We start from the raw sequence: 19,644 nt of genomic DNA on the forward strand, positions 1-19,644 counted from the left end.
AGCTGGGATAGAAAGACGAGAGAACCAGCGCTGGAATATATCAACCAAAGCAAAGTGTCAGGGATAGTTTGGCTGTGATAAAGGCTGAGTAATTTTTCAACAAGTGACACGCTTAAGCAAGAGAATATGCTATACTGAAGAAAAAGAAGCGTTAAGGGAAGTGACAGCACATGCAAGCATGCAGCATATTCATTTATTATGTTAGTTCATGAACTAAACAGTTAAGAACTGTGGATTACTCACACAGAGCTCATTTTAGCATTTAAAACATTATATAAACCAGGGCTTAATATAACTGCACAGCTCAGGAGTGGTTTGTAGAGGTGGGATGAGAAGACCTCACACATTTAGTCTTTCACTATGTAGGAGGACTGCAGTGCTGAAAGCCATCAGTGCCGTTTCTCTGATGAATTCATGATTACTTAACTGAAGGTCGTCAAATTCACTTCATGAAAAATGAGGGAAATGCCACTGTGAAACTCATTCAAGTCAAATATTTGTCCTGAGGACGTTGAAATCATTGAGTCAGAGTATGAAAATTACAGCAATAGTGCCACCAAGTGGTGATAAAGAGAAGGCTGAGCAGCTCATGAACCATTAAAGCGAACCACCACCAAATGTCAGTACACATTTCCAGTGTCACCTTGGAGTATAAATTTTTATTTTGATTTCAGATGCAAGTATATGAAACATGTTAGAGGATAAATATTTACAATAAAAGTTGCACACACAAAAGCAGGAAATGCAAACATTCAATAAAATTAATGACAGAAGTACGAAGCGTCAACGGCCTATCTGAGAGAACACTGGAAAAGAAGCAATGAATGATTGTCAAAGGAAGAAAAACAGGAAATTCAGTGAAAGTCCACACAAAACATGTGCTTTAACCCATACCAAATGAAACCAAGATTAAATGTTTATCATAAACTCTGAACTGACAGTGAGTGGGATGTTGCATTGGCTGTGTGAGCTATGCTGGTGCGGTGCTTGCTGAACGAATGAGCCTCACCGGAGAGTGAGTTGACATCACTATTTTAAGGAGGACACCAGGAACTTGTACTATAAGTATTGTACATCCAGCCTTGGACACTGTGACAGGCTTGTCCTAAGTGTACATCACCAGATGAATAATATGTCCAAACACCTGTAACACCCAAACTATCAGCCTCTATAATGAAATATGTGTAATCTTTGTTCAAAATCCAGGTTTCTTCCTTATATAAATGTACACCTTTAATACTAACTGCAAAGTGTGGTATGAACCGTAACAATGAGCCCTGAGGTAATGTATGGATTATTAAGTGTCTTTTCTGACTCACTCTCAAATAAAAGCAAAAATCCTACGCAGAAGAGGCATTTTCTAAGTGTATTGTTATTTAACAACAGCCACAATGATCAGAGGACTCCCCCACCCACGACGAGTAAAGCTGAATCACAAGCCTACAGCCACTGCAAGTCAGACCATACGGCTACCATCACACCACTTTAACATCTCCAAATCACATGGCGTGCAAGCTTAGGGTACACAACGCAGGGCAGAGTGACGGGATGGCACAGCAGAGGTGTGAGCTGTTGCTATGTTAGTTGTGAAAGTACGCAGTAGTGTTGATTATGAATTTAGCTGTTCAGTTTAATTAACTATTTTACATGAGGCAGTTGCAATGAAAGTAGAAACAAAGCACATTTCACAGTAGTATATATTTTTAGTTTCCTTTTGTCATTGTTTGTTAAATACATACATGGAACAGGACAAATGGCTTCTACAATGAGGAAATCTTGCTGGTGCACTCAGTCTCAAAATCAAAAAACAAGTGTTCCATCATCCACAAGTCAATCGTTCCTCTGATACATCAGCCGACAGTGACTTTCAAGCTACGTGTTGCCTTTATTACATGAAGGAGCAGTAACCAGGGACACAACTTAGACGTCAGTTCAACACGGACCTCCACACGTCCCTTTACCAGCAAATAATAAGCCTTCAACAGTTTGTTCTGTGTAGTTCTACCCATTAAATAGAAGTTCATTACCCCCGTGAAATCAGAAACTGCTCAACTATGCCGTCTATTCCCACACACACACTCGTCCATAACCATTCAACTGCTTCTGTCACAAAAACAAAAGAAAAAGGAAAAAGAAGCAGTCATCCAACTCAAACAGTCGCTAAAGCCGAGAAAACAAACATGGTAAAGTATAACATACTTTAAAAAGATAAGCCTATAACTCTGCAGGCATTTGCAAATGACTCGATGAACAATCCATTTTCAGAGGTGCTTCTTCATGAGGAGCTTCGTCTCAGCACTGACAGACTCCTCATCTACTACAGGTTGCAGTTGAACCTCTCCCAGCTGGACTCTGTTTACTATGCAAAGTTAGATGGTCCGAGGTGGGTTAAAGGGTGGCCGAGGCTGTCCGGAGGAGCACAGGGATAAAACCTTAATGCTTACAATAACAGGCCGAGGGGCCAGGGACAGAAGAGAAAGGGCCAGAGCAAATGGTCCTGGAAAAGCAAAGAACTCCAGGGGACTTCATCCTTACTCAATGGGAGAGCGTGCGGTATCAAAAGTAGATCTGCTTGGCATGTGATGGATTCTGCTCCATGGGGCAGTATGGACATTTCAACCTAAGGACGAGACAAAGGGGGGTAAGGAGATAAGCTGACAGGGTCTGTCCACAGATTTAAAATTACCCATAACTATTTAAACAGAGTGTGTGTGTGTGGGGGGGTCTTTTACTTCATACAATTTGAATATTTTATGCTTCATTAGGTTGGATTCATTCTAGTGCTGTCAGGTAATTAAAAAAATAATCTAATTAATTACAAGATTTGTAATTAATCCATCCAATTAATCACATTTTAATCTCATAACTGCTTAAGGTCCCCAAATAAAAAAATTGAATTATTGGACATCACAAAATTGTAGTGCATAAATTATTAAATGAATACACATAAAGTTTGTAAATCCACTTTTTTTTTTAATTCCATTGCAACCATTTAGTGCATCTATAGAAGTAAATTATGCTTCCAACAGGGGGAGGCAGGGTCTGGTGGAGCTTGTCAATCAAAATCATGCTCTTAGACTACTGTGGGTGAGAGCGGTCTGCTCTTTGGATGAGAGATCAGCATGGATATGAGGAGAAGATGTGAGATGACAGAGACATAGCGAGATGCTGCGAGTCAGAAAAGTTCAGGCAGTTCACACTTGAACTGAGGATATGTCGAGGTAGTTCAGAGAGAAAGAGTGGCGACATCGTGAGAAAAGACGATGGAGATCAGAGAGAGGATCAAAGGATGGAGCGCCCGAGATGAACGCAATCAACAAAAGGTATGTTTTGTCTCTTTTTTGGGTCAAAAACAGGAAGAAAGACATGAAAGAGTAGAGTCCAGTCTTGTTAGGTATTTTTGGTGTTTACATAATCACAGAAAACAGGATTATTTGGGTCTTGAAAGATTGATTAAGATGAGCCAACGAGTTAATCGAGTCAATTTTTATAACGCATTGTGCGGTGTAATTATTTAATCTAATTAACAGGCCAAAATGACAGCCCTAATTCATTAAAATGAGATATATTATAAAAACAAACTGTTACCACAGTAATCATTTTACACTTTTATGTTCAATATTGGTAATCCAGGAGTGTTTTTTTTATTTAGGTCTTGTAAAAAATGCCTATTTGGCAGCTGCCTTTGAGTGTCAGTTAATCTTTGATTACTTGGTAAATTTTTTGAAAATGAAGGGAATCTGAGAATGGGATCCATAATTTTCACTCCAGTATAAATATGTCGTGCTGCGTTAGTGACTTACTTCCCAGCGTTGGTCAGTTTGTTGAGGGCATCTCTGGAGATGACGTGACCACAGATGAGCTTCATTGGAGGATTGCTTTCTGAGGTCTGCTGTCTGAGGATTGGGCAGGCAAACACAGAGTGGTACCAGCACTTCTTGCCGAGGTCAATTTCGATCTGTGTTCAAACAAACAGAGGCAAAACATTAATCGTCAAATAGTACAATAAAAAGAAGGAGCAGGGCTGGAGGAACAGGGACTTACAGGAAGCTCATCTTTGTGCGTCCAGACCCCACTGCACTGTCTCTGTTCGATCACCTGCTTGATGTTCATCAGGACTGGCAAAGCCATACAGCCTGATGCAAAACTAAGGTAAAAAACAGACAAAGCAGCATTGACCAAGTTAAACTCAAGCACACAGGTTCAACTTTACCATGTCAATGTTTTAACCTTGTTCTCATCATACAGAAAACAAGAGAAGGTGTGTAATGTGACGGTCATGACTTTCTAACCTAACACTGAGCGGAGACTCTACAGAAAGGCCCAGTAAAGCACAGGCATCCCTGGTGAAGATGTTACAGATCTCTGCCCATTGATTCGTCTCCAACAGACTGCGGTACGGAGAGTTCTCGATGCCATGACGCAGGTACACAAGACTGCCCATCAGAATCTGAATATCTGCAAAAACAACAAAAGACATATTGTTTAGGCCCTGCAAGGGTTGTTTTCATGACCATGCATATGTTTTAGTTACACTCGTAAAACATCTTAACTGTTGTAGAGAAAGCCCTGATGCTATCAGGTTTCTAGAAAAGATCAAGTGGGACGACCTGTTGTGTTTCTGTCTCAAATCTCACTTTGATACCTTTTTATATGACGTACCTCTCTGATGCTGGGAGGCAAAGGGCTGAAAATGCCTGGCATACTGCAGGGCCTCCATTTGGTTGTTAATTCCCCCACTGAGAAGGCTGATGAAATACAAGCGGTGCAATTTAAATTCTAGACTGCTGTTCAGGTCCAAAAGCCGCTGCCGATTTGTCACAGCCCACCTACGAATCAGCACAGAGAAACATGTACGTTAAATTATTTCAACATAAATCCAATATGATTAACAGTGTTTAGATGTTAAGTTTGTTTTCTCTCTTCAAAGAGATGATAGTGCAAGCATGCAAGGAAACATACTCCAGTGCCGGCCTCAGGTCCTGCATCCTCAGTGCTTCAAGAATTCTGTTGAGCTCCAGGAAAGGCTGCTTCATGCTCATATCTATAACTACCCCAGACTCCTGGAACACAGACAATGGCATTTTGCATGATTAGAGATTCCAACATTTCTTATCAAGAAGATGAAGTAAAAAGGCTGAACTAGGGTTTGAAGCTCTTCTTTTAAGCATGAATGTCCTTACATTAATATTTTCTAAACAGAAGCCGTTCTAAAACCATCAATAAGATTTTGGAACAACAAACATAGACTCATTTATTTACCTGACAAAGATCCTCTGCTACACTGAGCATCCCTTGTCTGTACAAATGCTCCACTATGGTCTCACTCAAGTATTTCTGCCTCTCCGGGGTGTCCCACACGGTTTCTGCCACCACAGCACTGATCTCTGCATCAAAATTCTGCAGAGAAAGAGGTCAGATGTTAAGTGTGCAGTATAAAAATCAAATAATTACACTGAGACCAATAGTCCTTACCCGGTCAATGGCTTTGCCCACTTTTGAGACGCTGCCATGGATGTCCTTATGCCGGGAGGCTAGCATCTGCACTGTTTCTTTGATATTCTTACAACACTGTGCCATAGTCTGAGATAGCACTGATAGGTCTGCATCTTGTACTCCTGCAACACACAAAAAGGGTCGAACTTTACTTTGCATCTCTACAACAGCCTGGGAATCATGATATAGCAGCCATAGAGAAGAATTTAACAGCTCAGTTGTTTGTCATAGAAATTTTAAGAAATCAAATCATAAAAGAGAAGTGAGATCTTTTTGTGTGATACATTTGTGTGTCAGATTTTTTTTACCAAATGCAACAAGCTGTCCTCGTATCTCACACACACTGCGCAGGAGCTCATCTAGCCTCTCCTCAGACTGGTGGCCGTACATCACAAAGCGATGAAGCACTTTCTCCAGTTCCCGCTCGACACATGCACACTGTTCCATGGTTCAGACTGGAACACTCACACACACTCCAACAATGCCTATGTGTACAGGAAGAAAACAAAACAAAAGCAAACAAGCAAAAAATTGGTTATTGCTGTAAAACGCTTGATTTCAAAGGTTAAAATCCATTCATTTCATCCTTAAGCCTTCATAGACAGTATGCTTATTTGACCACAAAGATTTTTAATTTCTTAAAAGTTAAAAGGTGATTCAGTTGGAGAAGTTAAAGTGGGGTTGTTTGCCTAGCACACAAAAGTCTTTTTATGTTTATATACTACGACCACTATTATTACTACTATTACTATTTTTACTACAACTACTACTTCTACTGCTAATTATGATAATAATAATAAAAGTTGTTGTCATAATTATTATCATCACGTTTATTAATATTGTACTACTTAAAACAGGGTTGCAAAGTACTTTACAAAAAAAAAAGAGGAACACAAAGAGAACCACTAACAAAAATAATAAAATAACAAGAAAAATCACACAATTTGAGGATAAAACCACCACCCGGTAACAAGAATTAAAACATCAGAAAAAAATAAATCAACAAATAATTAAATATCAAAGACACTGCTGGACAAAAAAAAAACATCATTTAGAGGATTGAAACAGTTATGGATAACATCTTCTGTAAAAGCACATGATAAAATGTTTATTTTTCAAGAGATTCACTTCAGAGATTAACTTCTATGAACTTTTTGGTCCACTCCCTCACCAGCTGTCATTTGGCAATCCAAGGAAGTCCTTTTTAAATATCTGTACCAGGGGCAGACTGGCCATCTGGACGTTCTGGAGAAGTCCAGAACGGCGGGTGCCGCCGGTCCACTGACGGCCGGTTCGACCGGTGACAGCCCCCCCGACAGCGGCGGCCGTAGTCGGGCAGAACCGGCCGTTGACAGACCTGCAGCACCGGCCGTCGTCGGGCTGAACCGGCCGTTCATACGCCGACAGCAACGGTCGGTTCTGTTCGGGGGGGCTGGCTGTGTATGAACGGCCGGTGGGGACGCGTTAAAGTCCAGGGCTGTTTTTCAGTCCCAGTCCGCCACTGATCTGTACTAATATATATAAAAGGTGGATCCATATTCTTTTGAAAAGAAAATCTTTAAGGGTGGTGGCTTCAAATGATAAACCTGTTTCCGAAGTCAAAACATTCTTGTAAACAAAAGCAAACCTCATATTTCAGCCCGTCTGAAGCAAGGATGGCGCTAGAGCAAATTGTTGTTCTTTACAATGAAGTCTGGAGTTAGCAGAAATACTACCACAGAAACGAATGACTGAACAGAATAGCTCCTTTTCGATGTTTACCATCCTGAACCGGGTCCCTGCAGGGTTTTATAGCACTGAATTCACGCCTGATTATGACACAGCTGCGTCTTGAACGCGTCAGCACTGAGCTGAGGTGCAAACACAGCTTCATGACCGAGAAACCTTCAAACGCCGATAAGAATTATTTTATCGGGAAGGGGCCAACAAAACAACCTAACACCGCCCTGCTTAAAAGTTTGGTCTGATGTAACACTGCTACCACCTAGCTGGGCCTTGACAATATTAAGAGCAGGGACACAGTGTACTCTGCGGCCTACTGTTTACGAACGATTGCTCCTGGTTAGCGTTTTAGATGTATAATTTAATCACCCGGCAACAAAAGAAAATGCTTGTCCTTGTTTATGTCTCATTATCTTATCTGATTTTAGAAACCTTTACCTTCGTATTGGATAAATAAATCGTGATAGCTTCTCTGAAGCTCGTTGACTCCAGAAAATGTCCACCGAGCTAACAGATACCGCAAAGAGCTAATCAGAATTTAACAGGCTACATGTAGACCTTAGTATTGAAAAGGTAGATTTTTGTTTCCCAATCATGCTAACTTCAAAAGCAGCATACTGCTCACCACACATTTCATCAATGGGTACTAATGTAAGGATATCATGTCGGGAATGGAACAGCTAACATAAACAAACGGTATGACAGAGGCTGGCAAGCTACAAAGACTAACAGAGCATAAGCTATCTGTAGATATTAGCCAGCTGCTGACTGACAAGGCCGGAATTATTTCAAGAAAAAGTGACAACATGCTCGTACCCTCCACATCGTCTTCTTTTTAGCACTTAACGCACCTGTCATCTTCACACTTAATAATGACACTAACCTTTAAGGAAAAAGCACTTACCTATTCTGCTCTTTAGTTAGCAAACATTAGCGTTAGCCTCTTGCCTGTTATGGCAACACTTCAGGAGCAGTTTTAATGCTGCGGAACTTCCGGTGTCGCATTCTGCGTTACCTCCACCTTCAGAATAAAACCTGTGCGCGCTGCAACATCAAAAGCACGCATCTCTGAAGTAGCATTTAATTTTTTTTTAGCACATAAAGTGTTTTAGGCTCAGTCTTTATATATAAAATAGCAAGTACAGCAGTAAAGTCCAAGCAGGGAAGTAAGATGTTAGATATCTCCATATCATTTCTCTTTTTTAAGGACAATCTTGTAAAAGAAATGCTTACTCTCATTGAGGCTCATTGAGAAATTAATTCAAGTTTTAAAAAAAGCACATTTTTTTTACCATAAAGTAGCAAAGAGTAAGCAGTCCCCAAGACTTACCAAACACCATGATATTTAGATTGATAACTAAGACAAACAAAGCCAACAGAAGGGCTGCAGCTTGTATGGAGCTGGGCAATGCAAAGCAAATCACATCCTAAAAGAGCATCTAGGTCAGTTCAAAAAAGATGTGTTTGTAATGTGATATCATATATATATTCTTGGTGTTTGTTATTAATACTTGCACTTTTATAAATCATCATGCCACCGGTCCCTTGCTTGGAACCACCTCCCACTGAAAGAGCCCTAACACTAGAATATCCATATTACATTTCAGATAGCTAGTTATGTTTATCATCTTTCTTTTGAGGAGGTGCTGTGCAAAACAACATGTGGCATGTGCAATCGTCAGCCCCCCTATTAGTCCTCTACACTAGTCATACATTTGTACACTTAAAGATACCCATGTAACGTTTCAATTATGCACAGCTTATAGGTGTGTTGCGTTGCTGACCCTGAGGCTGGGTGAGGTCTTTGGAGTAGAGCAGACGGACTAATCTATCAGTGATGTACACTGAAGCTCCTCATGGCTGGGGTGCTCATCATTCTTTCCCTCTTAGTCCTCACTGAGTCTACTGTGCTGCCATAACCACAGAGGCTCAAATTTATTGGCTTCTCCTTACACTGTTCACACTATCTCCTACTAGCACATTCATGTGCATATGCATGTTCGCTCTTCAACCCTTTGATTAACTATCACCCTTAAATTCAATGTCTTACATGGCCTCTGTCATTTCTAATTAATTTTCTGTTTATTTTTTTTATAATGAAACCATTTAAATCTACAAGTCTTAATCACAGGTGCTTATAACTTGTTAATGAATGATTTATACTTGTCATGACATGAGAGCCTCCAGTAAAATCATTACCTGCATATCTTGAAAGAGCATCCAAAGTCTATCAACACTTCTTAAATAATAATGAGCTTATACGGGATTAATCGTGTAATAAAATGATGTAGAGCCATTATAGCTCAGATTCTAAAGCCTTACTGCAGAACTACACCAAGGTCAAGGACTGAGTGCGGCTTTCCTCTCAAAAATGAGCGCACAAGCTGCACTGAAAATGAAATGAAGCATATATTGGAAGGAATTTTGATTTCCAAGTGTCAACAGCGATCTCCAAACATTTTGGTGTGGCATATACAGTAAAATAAACCTAGCCTAATGTCACAGCCTTATGCAACTTTCAGTCAGGGCTGCAATCATAGATTTTCCATTGGCCTGGCTTGAATGACTTAATGACTGGGCATGAATGGTAATCCCATGAGGTATTAGGTTAGGGACAGAGGGCTTATCTAAACTCACTACAATCAGACAAGCTCAGACAGCCTCAGTGTGGCTGAAAGGACACTGCTATTGTAGCAAATAAGAAAAAGATAATAGGCGCGGTAAAACATCATGACACTCTTGAAAGGAAATGTTTGTAAATGTGGCTAGGGTTAGAGTTATTCGGGAAAGCCTAAATTTATGTGTATTTTGTTCTGATTGGCCATAGTGGTCTGGGAACCTAAAGTATACACAAGTAAAGTGGTAAAACGTGACTTAAAACATGTGAGAACAACTTCATGCAAGCGCCGCACAAGCTCAGGAGCCCTGAATGTTAGCTGTCAAAGTCGGGTGGTCCATACTAACCTTTGACCTGTTGTACCTCTGCAGCACCTTAGCACTGAGACATATGCTGGGTTTACGCAGATTGACACAAGCATATTCTACCTTTACTCTCTGCATGCACTCATACGGAATATGTAAAAGTTATGTGAATAATGTTTGAGTGGTTTATTTCACCTTTCTTTTCACAGGCAAGCCCAGGCAAACAGTCAAAGCTAGCCTATCTGGCCTTGATAGTATAGGTCTATATATAGAGGTGCCCTGTGACTGAGCTGGCTGTAAGTGTCAGATTCCAGGCGCACTCATCTATCCTGGCCGGATCAGCACCTGCTGCTAACTATAAACTCAGCCACCCCCAGCACTGCACCCCAGCCCTGCTCACACAGGAGAGCTTCTGTCCAACCAAACTCCTGCCTGGAGAAGAAAGAAGATCCAGGTTAGACTCAGTAAGCAGTTTCCCCGTGGTCAGCTCAGAGGGGAGGGGCAGAACTAGAGATGGAAGTGTTAGAGGATGAAATGGGCCAGAGCGAGTTGCCCCTCTGTGCTTTTCTTACTCAAGTGTGGTGCATGGCAGTGCCTTTCGCATTCTGAAGCGGTCTAACCAGAGTGGCCCTGTCAGACTGAGCTGCACCAAGTCGCTCAGCCCTGGATTCAGTTGTGGATTTGGGAGACAGTTTGCTGAATGAGGAGCAGATATTGTGACACGGAGGAACTCAATGCCCTTAGGAAAGCCTCATCATTGGCCAAAGGTAGAGTATCTTTCATTCTGTCTTTTACTATTTGCACATGGGGCAGGCAACCTATCTGTAGTCAGTGTAAAATGATTTGGAAAGTTAAGTTCAGGGCATGTACTTTGCAAATGAAGACAATCTGGATATATACACTCACTTTGAATGAACAGTTTGTAGCACTTTGTATAGACAAGCTACACAACACGTATGGCTGAAATCACATGTGCATTATTCTTAATTCTTTAATAATTTTATGACATTTTCGTGTAATAATTTCAAGTGGCTCACTAACTCTTGTTAAAGCATAGTGACAGCTATATTTATGACCTCTTGGAGGTTTACAGTTATTCTATGAACTGTAGGTATTTTGGGAACATTTGGGGGTTTAGGCTAAATTTGCTTCTGGCTAGCTAGCAACACAGCAGGAGTGCACGATGTTTAAGCATCTATGTGGGCTTCTACCAGGCCTTTGACTCCACGTGATAACCTTAAGTGTTACTGATTATAAAAATGACTAAGCTACACACACTCCAGATGAACATATCTCTTTCCAGTCCAGGATCAGAGCTCACTGCAGACTGGAGGAGCAGACCGGACTGGCCACAGTGATCATTTGGAGCTGGTGGACAAGCAATGGACAGCTGGACTCTCCAAGGGGACAGCTACTCCTTCCTGCGCAGTGCACCCCGCACCTTGTCCTTGTGCCATCGTGACGGTACCCCAAACCACGTTGAAATTTTTGACATCATCAACGTCCCCAGTCAAAGCAGCGCAATTTCAGAGACCACCTGCCTGTGTGACATTTTTGGAGACGACTGTGAGTCACCCTCTGTTTCGAGCAGCCCTGCTGTAGGGGCTTTTGTCCCTCCTCAGAGGGAGGTGGAGGAGACAGCTGCGGCATCACCCGTGGTGGATGATCTGAACGACTCATCTGGCTCTTACCACACTGCACAGGGCTCCAGTGAAGGAGAGGAAGGCTTTGAAGATTCAAGAGACAGGCTTTGCAGCCCGCCTTTGCAAAGTGACTCTTTACAAAGGAGTCAGACAGAGGACAAGGGACCCAGCTTAGAGCATCCGGAAGTTTCTGAGGACGGTTGCTCAAAAAGCAAATCCCCGCTACCACAGCTTAGTGCATCTAGCCCATCATCTGACATCTCCAACACTTGTGGGAGTACCCCATCTCCTGGTCATAACAGCCCCTTTACCCTCAGTCAAGGAAGAGCATCATCCTTATCTTCTTCATCAGTTGAAAAAAGATGTTCACCATCACCACCTAATCCAGGACAGACTGGATCAAGCAGACTTACTCCTACCTTCTTAGACAGACACAGAAACTCCTCACGTCACTCTGTCAATTCAAGTCTCTCTCCTTCACCAAGAAATTGTTTCAACTTATCCTCTGAATCGCTGAATGCTCAGTCTCTCTCTGAATTCACTGTTGCACAAGTCTCACCTGAACCGAGAGGCAGTTACTTTAACCAACACCGAAGTCTTTCAGCAGAGCCACCCGTGCCCATATCCAGAGATTCTTCTTCTAGAGCCACTTCAACACCTTCACCTTCATTCAGTGGCAGAGATATATCACCTCACTCAAGAGCTTCGTCAGCTCAGTCTCCTGAGCTAAAAGAGAGATCCTACTCTCCCCAAGCATCCTCTCCTTCTTTTCCAGAGCTAAGAAGAAAGATCTCTTTGCCTGATCTCTTAAGTAGAGGCTCCACACCTGATATCCAAGTTTCACCCCATACTCCTGAGCTGGTTTCAAATCCTTACACTCAAAAAGGGGGCACAAGTACTACCCCCGAGACTCAGGACTCAAGGCTATCAGCTGAACCTGTCAGCACTTCCACAACACCTGCCCCACGCTACACACCTCCCTCACCTATCATTTCTGTATCAACATACCCCAAGCTTGTGGAAAGTGGTGGCTTAGCTCCCTCCTCTGGCCTGTTTGGATCCTCTACTGAGATAGAAGCAAGAAGTCCCTCTCCTGGTCCCTCACACAGGACAAATCACGCTTCATCACTATCTGACATTAGGACCCAGGTGCCTTCACCTGTAAAGAGTTATAGCCTTTCACCATCACCTGAAGTTGCACGGCACTGTTCTCCCATAGAGTTCAGACATACTGCTCCCTCTCCAGAAATTAGAGTGACAGCATCCTCACCTGAGGCCAGTAGGAGAGAGTGGCCTGCTGAGGGGAAGTCGGTATCAGCCTCTCCTTTCCTAGAGTCTCACTTTGATTCTGCCACATCAAGAAGCCCTGCCTCATCCCCTCACATCACAGGAATATCTTACTCTGTTGTTCAGCCTGAGGACAGGGACAGCCCCCCTTTTCCTGAGCTCCTGCATCTCTCCACCTCTCAGGCTGATAGGACTCTTGTGTTCCAAGAAGTAAGAAGCCCTACCCCAAGCAGAGACAGCCGACAGAGCAGTAAAGCAGAATCCAGTGATACACCACGAGACTCACCACTAGTATCAGGGTGTACAACTTCTGTCCTGCAGCCGGACGTGACTCTGTCACATCAAGCAAGGTATCAAACACCTTCACCAGGCACAAAGCATTTAAGTCCCTCACCAGAGGCAAGATTCCCAACTCCTTTATCTGACAGGCACCACAGTCCTTCATCTCGGGAGAGAAGTAGTGATCCATCACCAGTCGCCCCGTCTCCGGAGCAGAGGTATCACCAGTCTTCACCAAACCTCTTCACAGAGTACAACCCTCACTGTAAACAGACCCCTCATCCTCTGAGAAACACACCTGATGAGGAGGTGAATTCCTCCTCTGTTGACATTACAGAAACTAACTTTGGAAAAGAGGGTGTGTCCCCTTCATTTGAGTTCAACAACAGGGACAAACCACTTGGACTTGAAAGCCAAAACGGATTTCCAATAGTTGCAGTTCATTCACCTGTATCTACTTCACCTTTCCTAGCCGAGAGAAAAGTAGTCAGTTCACCAACACAACAAAGTATAAAGCGAGAGGCAACACCGAAGGAAGCAGATCTTCAAGAAAGCTCCGGTCTCACCTCCCCTGAGGAAAGACAAGCCATTTGTCCAAGCCTTTTTGAAAAAGAAGACACCAATAATAGCCTCTCTGTTGACAAAAGGTCTTCCCCTAATTTTATTATATCTCAAGCCAGGAGTCCAAATATTGTAACTGTGAAAGGTTCCAACTCAGATCTGCAAGAACTGGAAAACCCACAGCCCAAATCCAATATATATTCCCCTCATTCTGAAAGCATCAGCTTGTTCGGACCAGCCCGTACACCTGAGTACACAAGAAAACATCTCTCAGCCAGTGTAAGACGTGAAAAAAGAGAGAGGATCACACACGACATGGCCCACCATGTACACAGAAGGCGAACTCCATCTCCACCACTCACCAGGTTTACACCTGTCCACATCATAGCACCTGAGAAACCATACAGACAGTGGCAGAACAGAGGCCGCAGCCCCTCTCAGGTTGAAGCATCCTCAAATACCAGTCATTTAAAGCAAGTGGTGACAAATAGGGAAAGCCCCGATGTTGCCCCTGTTGACAGTAATAGCCAGGCTCAGTGGGTCAGGCTGGAAACGCAATTGGAGATGGAGAAGGAAATGCAGCTGGAGGAGGAAAGAGAAGTGGTTAGGGGGAGGATAAAGGAAAGAGAGGTGGAGAGAGAGAAAAAGAGGGAGGAGCAGGTTCCTGAAAAGGGGAAGGGGTGGCAGGGGGACGCCAGTTACAGAGGAGAACAGGTTGAGCTGTCATTCAATGCCAGGAATAGAAAAGGGCCTGCAAGTCACAGAGCAGCTCCCACAAGCAGAGAGATTCGTCAGGGACTGCCAACAGTGCATTCCTACCCAGAGAGCTTGCTCGCCACCAGACGGTTACAGCAACACAGTCTGCTGGCTTCCCAACAAGACACCAGGGGTGTTGGACCTGGTAGATGGCTTCAGCCTCCCCCTACCCTGCAGCACAAGAACACCTCTCCTGGACGCGTGGCCTCAAACAGACCCTGTCGGAGTTCCAGCTCCAGCATGGGAAGTGAGCTTGATGATGCAGACCATGAGGTTAAATGGTTCACTGATGTTGCTTTCAGCAGCCTTTCAAGCCCTGAGGTAGACTACTTAGACATGTACAACTCCAGCCATCGTTCATCTACCAACATTTCTCAACCCTCTACCCAGGAAAGCCCAGCTGGGGTCAATGCTGCCTGGCCTGCCTATGCTGACTTAAGGGGTTCCTCTCAACGGCTGGACAATGATGAACTTTCCTTTCAGCAGCCGTATGCTTACTACTCAGATAGCCTGGACCCTTCAAGGCGCTATGAGATGGGCAGCTTCGAGTGTGTAGATGTTGCTGTGGAGAGAGAAGACAGAAAGGTGAGAAGAGGAGTGCCAAAGAGACAGATCCAGCTGAAGAGAAAGAATAACTCTGACGGGAAGCAAGACGAAAGCAGTGAAAACAGTAGTCCTGGGGTACCTGTGATGGTGGAAAGCTCCTCTCTGGAGAGTCAATCCAGTGAGACATTCATAAGACAGCACAGCACACCTGATGCAATGCAAGATTGCTACCCCTCTGAGCTCAGTCCTGAGCCCAACCAACAAAATGAAAGATCATCAAACCTACAGAAATCTCCTTCTCTGGATGAGTCATGTGCCAAGACCAAGATGGCCTCATGTCTCATCAAAAGCGTGTTGTCCAAGAAGATGCAGAGTGTGGATAAACAGTCTGATGAGCAGGCAGATGAAGAAGTAATCCCTTCTGTAGAAGAAAACAGCCCACCAACAGAGACTGCAGTGTCATTACTCAAAGAGTCTCCAAAAACTACACTGAGCTCAAGCATTCAGTCAGATTATAGTATTTCATCTGAGGGTCCTTCTGTCAGAGGAGAACCAGGCATTAAGGAGGGAGCCAAAACAACAAGGAGCTATGGAGTAAAGTCAAGTAACAGGCCAAGTTCATCCAGTAGCAGTAGAAGTGTGACCTTCTCGCAGACGGAGAGTGAAGATGCTGATTCTGAAAGCAGGAGTGCAACCTCGTCAAGATTTGAAATTAAATCAGAATTACAAGTGCCATTTGATGGCAAAAATTCAAGAAGTGAAGTACAACGAGCAGATGACAGTAAAACATGGGACGACAGGGAGGCTGGTGAGTCAGCAAATGCCACTGCCGGGAACACAGGAGCTCCTTCTGTCACTAGAGCCTGCAGCATGCAGGCCAGGACGACAAATAGAGACCAGGAATGTGAAAACACAGTGGACCATAAACAACTACAACAGGGTGACAAGAGCGCATGCACATCAAACACACCGGAGATCACGCTCAAAGCTGTGGAGAAAAAGAAAGCCTCTTTGAATGTCTGCCTCACTCCTGAGGCGGATAACAAACCAGAGAATTCTTCACCAGATATATCTTTTAAAGAAAACATTGACAGGGCAGAGACATGTGTTGACGACATAGCAGAGGAAGAGGAAGGAAACGGAAATAATCAAGTCAAGGTTCCCATCCACAAAGTAAGGGATGTGAGACGTCTTGTAAAAAACACATATAATCTGTCCTTCAAGGCCAGTGGTACAATACCAACTGTGAATGATGAACCCCAGGAGAGAGGAGACAAAGTGAAAGAGGAAAGAATGGACAAGGCCAAAGCAGAAGGAGAGAGGGGACTAAGGCAAGAGATAAGGAGGGAGGAGAGGGACGGAGAGGTGAAGCTGGAGAGTAAAGTGGAACAAAAAGAAGAGGTTAAAGATTCAAAGCTGACAACCTCATCAACGCCCTTTCAGAGCAAAAGAAATCCTCCATCTCGTCAGCAGCCAATGCAGATACAATACAGAGCTGTTTGCTCCAAAGACGACAAAAATAACATACCCAAGACAGAATCAGTGAGCTTGGAGGAAAAATTGAAAGCTTCTCCAAAACCTGCCACAGAGGTAAGCAGAGGACCAGAGACATCATTCAGTGCTAACACAGAGAGTTCCTTAAGTGGAGACACGGCAATTTCCACAGCAAGACAAGAAAGTGTGACAGTGTCCGAGAACGAGAGCAAACCTGTTAGAACAGACAGAAAACCTCCCATGCTAGGAAGCCTCCCAAGACAGTCCAGTAAAGAAAGAGAGGTGTCCACTGCTGTAGTGTTAATTCGGGATGGATCCAGTAAGACCAAGACATCTGCTTTTTCAGCACAGGAAGAGATTTCTACCAAAACCCAAGTCCCCACTGCTTCACCTCCACCTGGGCCTGCTACACCTGGCAGCAGTGGACACTCAGTTTCCATGCTACTAAAAGAGAAAGGCTACCAAGCTGACATTGGCGCAGTGGTGGGTGACAACCAGAATGCTATTGGGGGTAAAGGGGTTCCTCATAAGCATGTGAACTGCCTGGAGATCCCACTTCAGACCACAGCTTCTTCAGATGAAGGCCACGTTCAGTCTCATAGAGAGAGGACTTTCTCATCCTCATCCACCTTGTCTGGCCCCCCAGCAGTGTCTGAAAGCACAGACACCACAACAAAGACCAGAGAAGATGAAGTTAGCATCAAGCCTCTGACAAAAGACACAGCCAAACAAAAAAGTGCTCTTCCCCCGAGGACTATGCATGAGCCAACACAACCTCCCACCAAACCAAAGGAACTGGGAGATTTCGAAGCGATAAAAAGACTTGATCCCACTTTTCCTCCAAGGTCTCCGGCAGTAAGGAGATTCAGACCTCAGCAAATTGAGGTTAAGTCACTGTCCAAAGAGACGCAGAAGCAAGATGTGCACACAAGTGCCCCAGGAAACAACAGGCCTCAAGCCATTGAAGTCAAATCTATTGCCAAAAATTCTCAAAAGCCAGTTGTGCCACCAAAGCCAAGCTGCAAATTTAAACCTGCAGATATAGGGGCAATGCCAAATGAAGCTCAGAGACTTTCAGCGACAACGTCCTCTGTTAGGCCACAAAGTGAGGAAAGGTCTCAGACTATTGTAGTGTCCTCACCAACAATCTATAGAAAAATCTCCAATGAGTCCACTTCAACATCACACAGTACAAGAAAGTTGGCTGTATCTGCAGTTTCCAGCATCAAACCTCCCGCTTACAAAACAACAACAACCCCAATCAGCAATCCCTCAAACCAGTCAGCAGCCTCATCTGAGACGGATGCGTCAACTGACAGAGGACAACCGCAGCTGTCTGGATCAGTTCCTCAGAGCAGTAGTAATGCACAAGGAGTTACAACCTTGGCTACAGCTCCGGCTACAACCATTGGTCCTAGTTTAACCTCAGACCCTGGTCCAGTTTCTGATCCAAATGCACATCAAGCTCCTGCACCTGTCCCAGCTGGAGCCAGCCATCCCCGCCAGCCAGCTGTTACAGATCAACACACCCAGCCACCGTATCCCAGAATGGCATATCCTCATGAGCAAGCTGCGCCTGTAGCTTCAGTCAATGCAAAACAACCGACTCCTGTTTCCACAACACAAGTGCCAGGATACACACACCAGACATACCGCAGATCACTCTCTGGGGACCGCTCCCACAGGACAGAAGAAATGCAGTTTTATGCCTCTGATGACCCACCCAGCTATGATGAAAGAGAAAGCTTCAGTCCCCTCATGCTCCAAGATCTGACAACCAGGAGGTCAAACCGCTATCAGCCCTCCACCCGCCCTCCTCCCTGCTCCTGCACAACTGGCTGCCCTTCCCACCCTGGTCTTACCCCTCCTCACCATCACCGCAGCCCGCACAATCTCACCCCTCCCGCCCCTACACACTCTCCTGGCCAGGCACTGCCTTACCCAGTTGCTCAGCCCCCTCTTCGTCCACACCAATGCAGACCTGACCCACAATCAATGTCCTACCAGCCCAGCTCCCCAAAATCCAGTCCTCTTGGTCCAAGCCAGCCACCAGCTATGTATCAGCCTTCCCACCACCCTCCTCCTTGTCCTCCACACCCCTCACTAATGCATGCCTGCCCTGCTGACCGTCTGCTGCAGCCATCGCAGCACATTGACCCTCGACGAGCCCCAGTTCACAGATCCCCTCAGCAGCAGCCATCAGGTATGACTGGGGCTCCTTACAGTGATCCTGTCCATGGCCACTCTCCTGGCCTTCCACCTATGGATTCACAGTATCTGTGTGGCCCTCAAAGTCTGGGGCCTTCATATGGCTCTGAATATGGGGGTGACAGCTCCAGTTTGTACTCGGAGAGCAGCTATGGACAAGCACCACGCAGAGTGCTCCTGGATCCTGAAACAGGGAAGTACTTTTACATCGAGGTGCCCGTGCAACCACTAAGAAAAATGTTGTTTGACCCAGAGACTGGCCAATATGTCGAAGTACTCATCCCACAGCAAGCAATGTCTCACTCAGGCCTGTACCCTCCCTCAGCAGCTCCCTACCCATCTCTCCACAACCCAAACATGTATGCCCCAGCCCCACAGTACATGCCGTATGCGGCTCCTCCTCCCCCTGCTCACCCCCAGCCTCAACCTCAGCCACCACGGTATCCTGAGACCTCTGCAGCAGCAGCAACAATGCACCCAAGCGGGCCTGGGGTCAGCTACAGTAATCCCTCTGGTCAGGGGTCCAAGCCAGAGCCCCAGAACCATCCACCACTGGACCAGAGCTACCTAGAGAGTATGTATTATGTCCCTACAGGGATGAATGCAAGCCCGAATATCACCCCACCAGACTATTACCACAAACATCCCCCTAACCTACCCCCGACAGGGGGGAAAAGGTCCTGAAATAGAGGGTAGAGGCCGCCTTCCTGGAGCCTGTAGAGTTTTAAAT

The 19,644-nt window shown here is 44.6% G+C and overlaps 2 protein-coding genes across 4 annotated transcripts in view; one reads left to right on the top strand and one right to left on the bottom strand.

The window, feature by feature from the left end:
• Window positions 1-629: 629 nt before the first annotated feature.
• The window catches only part of rmnd5b (required for meiotic nuclear division 5 homolog B), a 72,166-nt gene continuing 53,151 nt past the window's right edge, over window positions 630-19,644 (bottom strand). Inside the window, exons 1-10 of one of the 3 annotated variants that reach the window (XM_074674650.1) lie at window positions 8,035-8,224; window positions 5,805-5,981; window positions 5,476-5,618; window positions 5,263-5,400; window positions 4,963-5,063; window positions 4,663-4,829; window positions 4,293-4,458; window positions 4,045-4,147; window positions 3,804-3,958; window positions 630-2,620 (exon numbers count right to left, since the gene is read on the bottom strand). In XM_074674650.1, coding sequence (XP_074530751.1) covers window positions 2,557-2,620; window positions 3,804-3,958; window positions 4,045-4,147; window positions 4,293-4,458; window positions 4,663-4,829; window positions 4,963-5,063; window positions 5,263-5,400; window positions 5,476-5,618; window positions 5,805-5,943 — 1,176 coding nt within the window. In that variant the 5' untranslated portion in view covers window positions 5,944-5,981; window positions 8,035-8,224 and the 3' untranslated portion in view covers window positions 630-2,556. Of the gene's footprint in view, window positions 2,621-3,803; window positions 3,959-4,044; window positions 4,148-4,292; window positions 4,459-4,662; window positions 4,830-4,962; window positions 5,064-5,262; window positions 5,401-5,475; window positions 5,619-5,804; window positions 5,982-8,034; window positions 8,254-19,644 lie in introns of those variants that run through there. The other 2 variants (XM_074674648.1, XM_074674649.1) reach the window with 2 other exon arrangements.
• On the top strand, window positions 11,523-19,598 carry LOC141793922 (uncharacterized). Its single transcript, XM_074674796.1, has one exon. It carries the CDS (start codon window positions 11,523-11,525, stop codon window positions 19,596-19,598), a length of 8,076 nt encoding a protein of 2,691 aa, XP_074530897.1.

The sequence above is a fragment of the Halichoeres trimaculatus genome, unplaced genomic scaffold (assembly GCF_033239565.1).
Source record: "Halichoeres trimaculatus isolate MK-OKI-2021-1 unplaced genomic scaffold, fHalTri1.1 fHalTri1_scaffold_7, whole genome shotgun sequence".
NCBI lineage: Eukaryota > Metazoa > Chordata > Actinopteri > Labriformes > Labridae > Halichoeres > Halichoeres trimaculatus.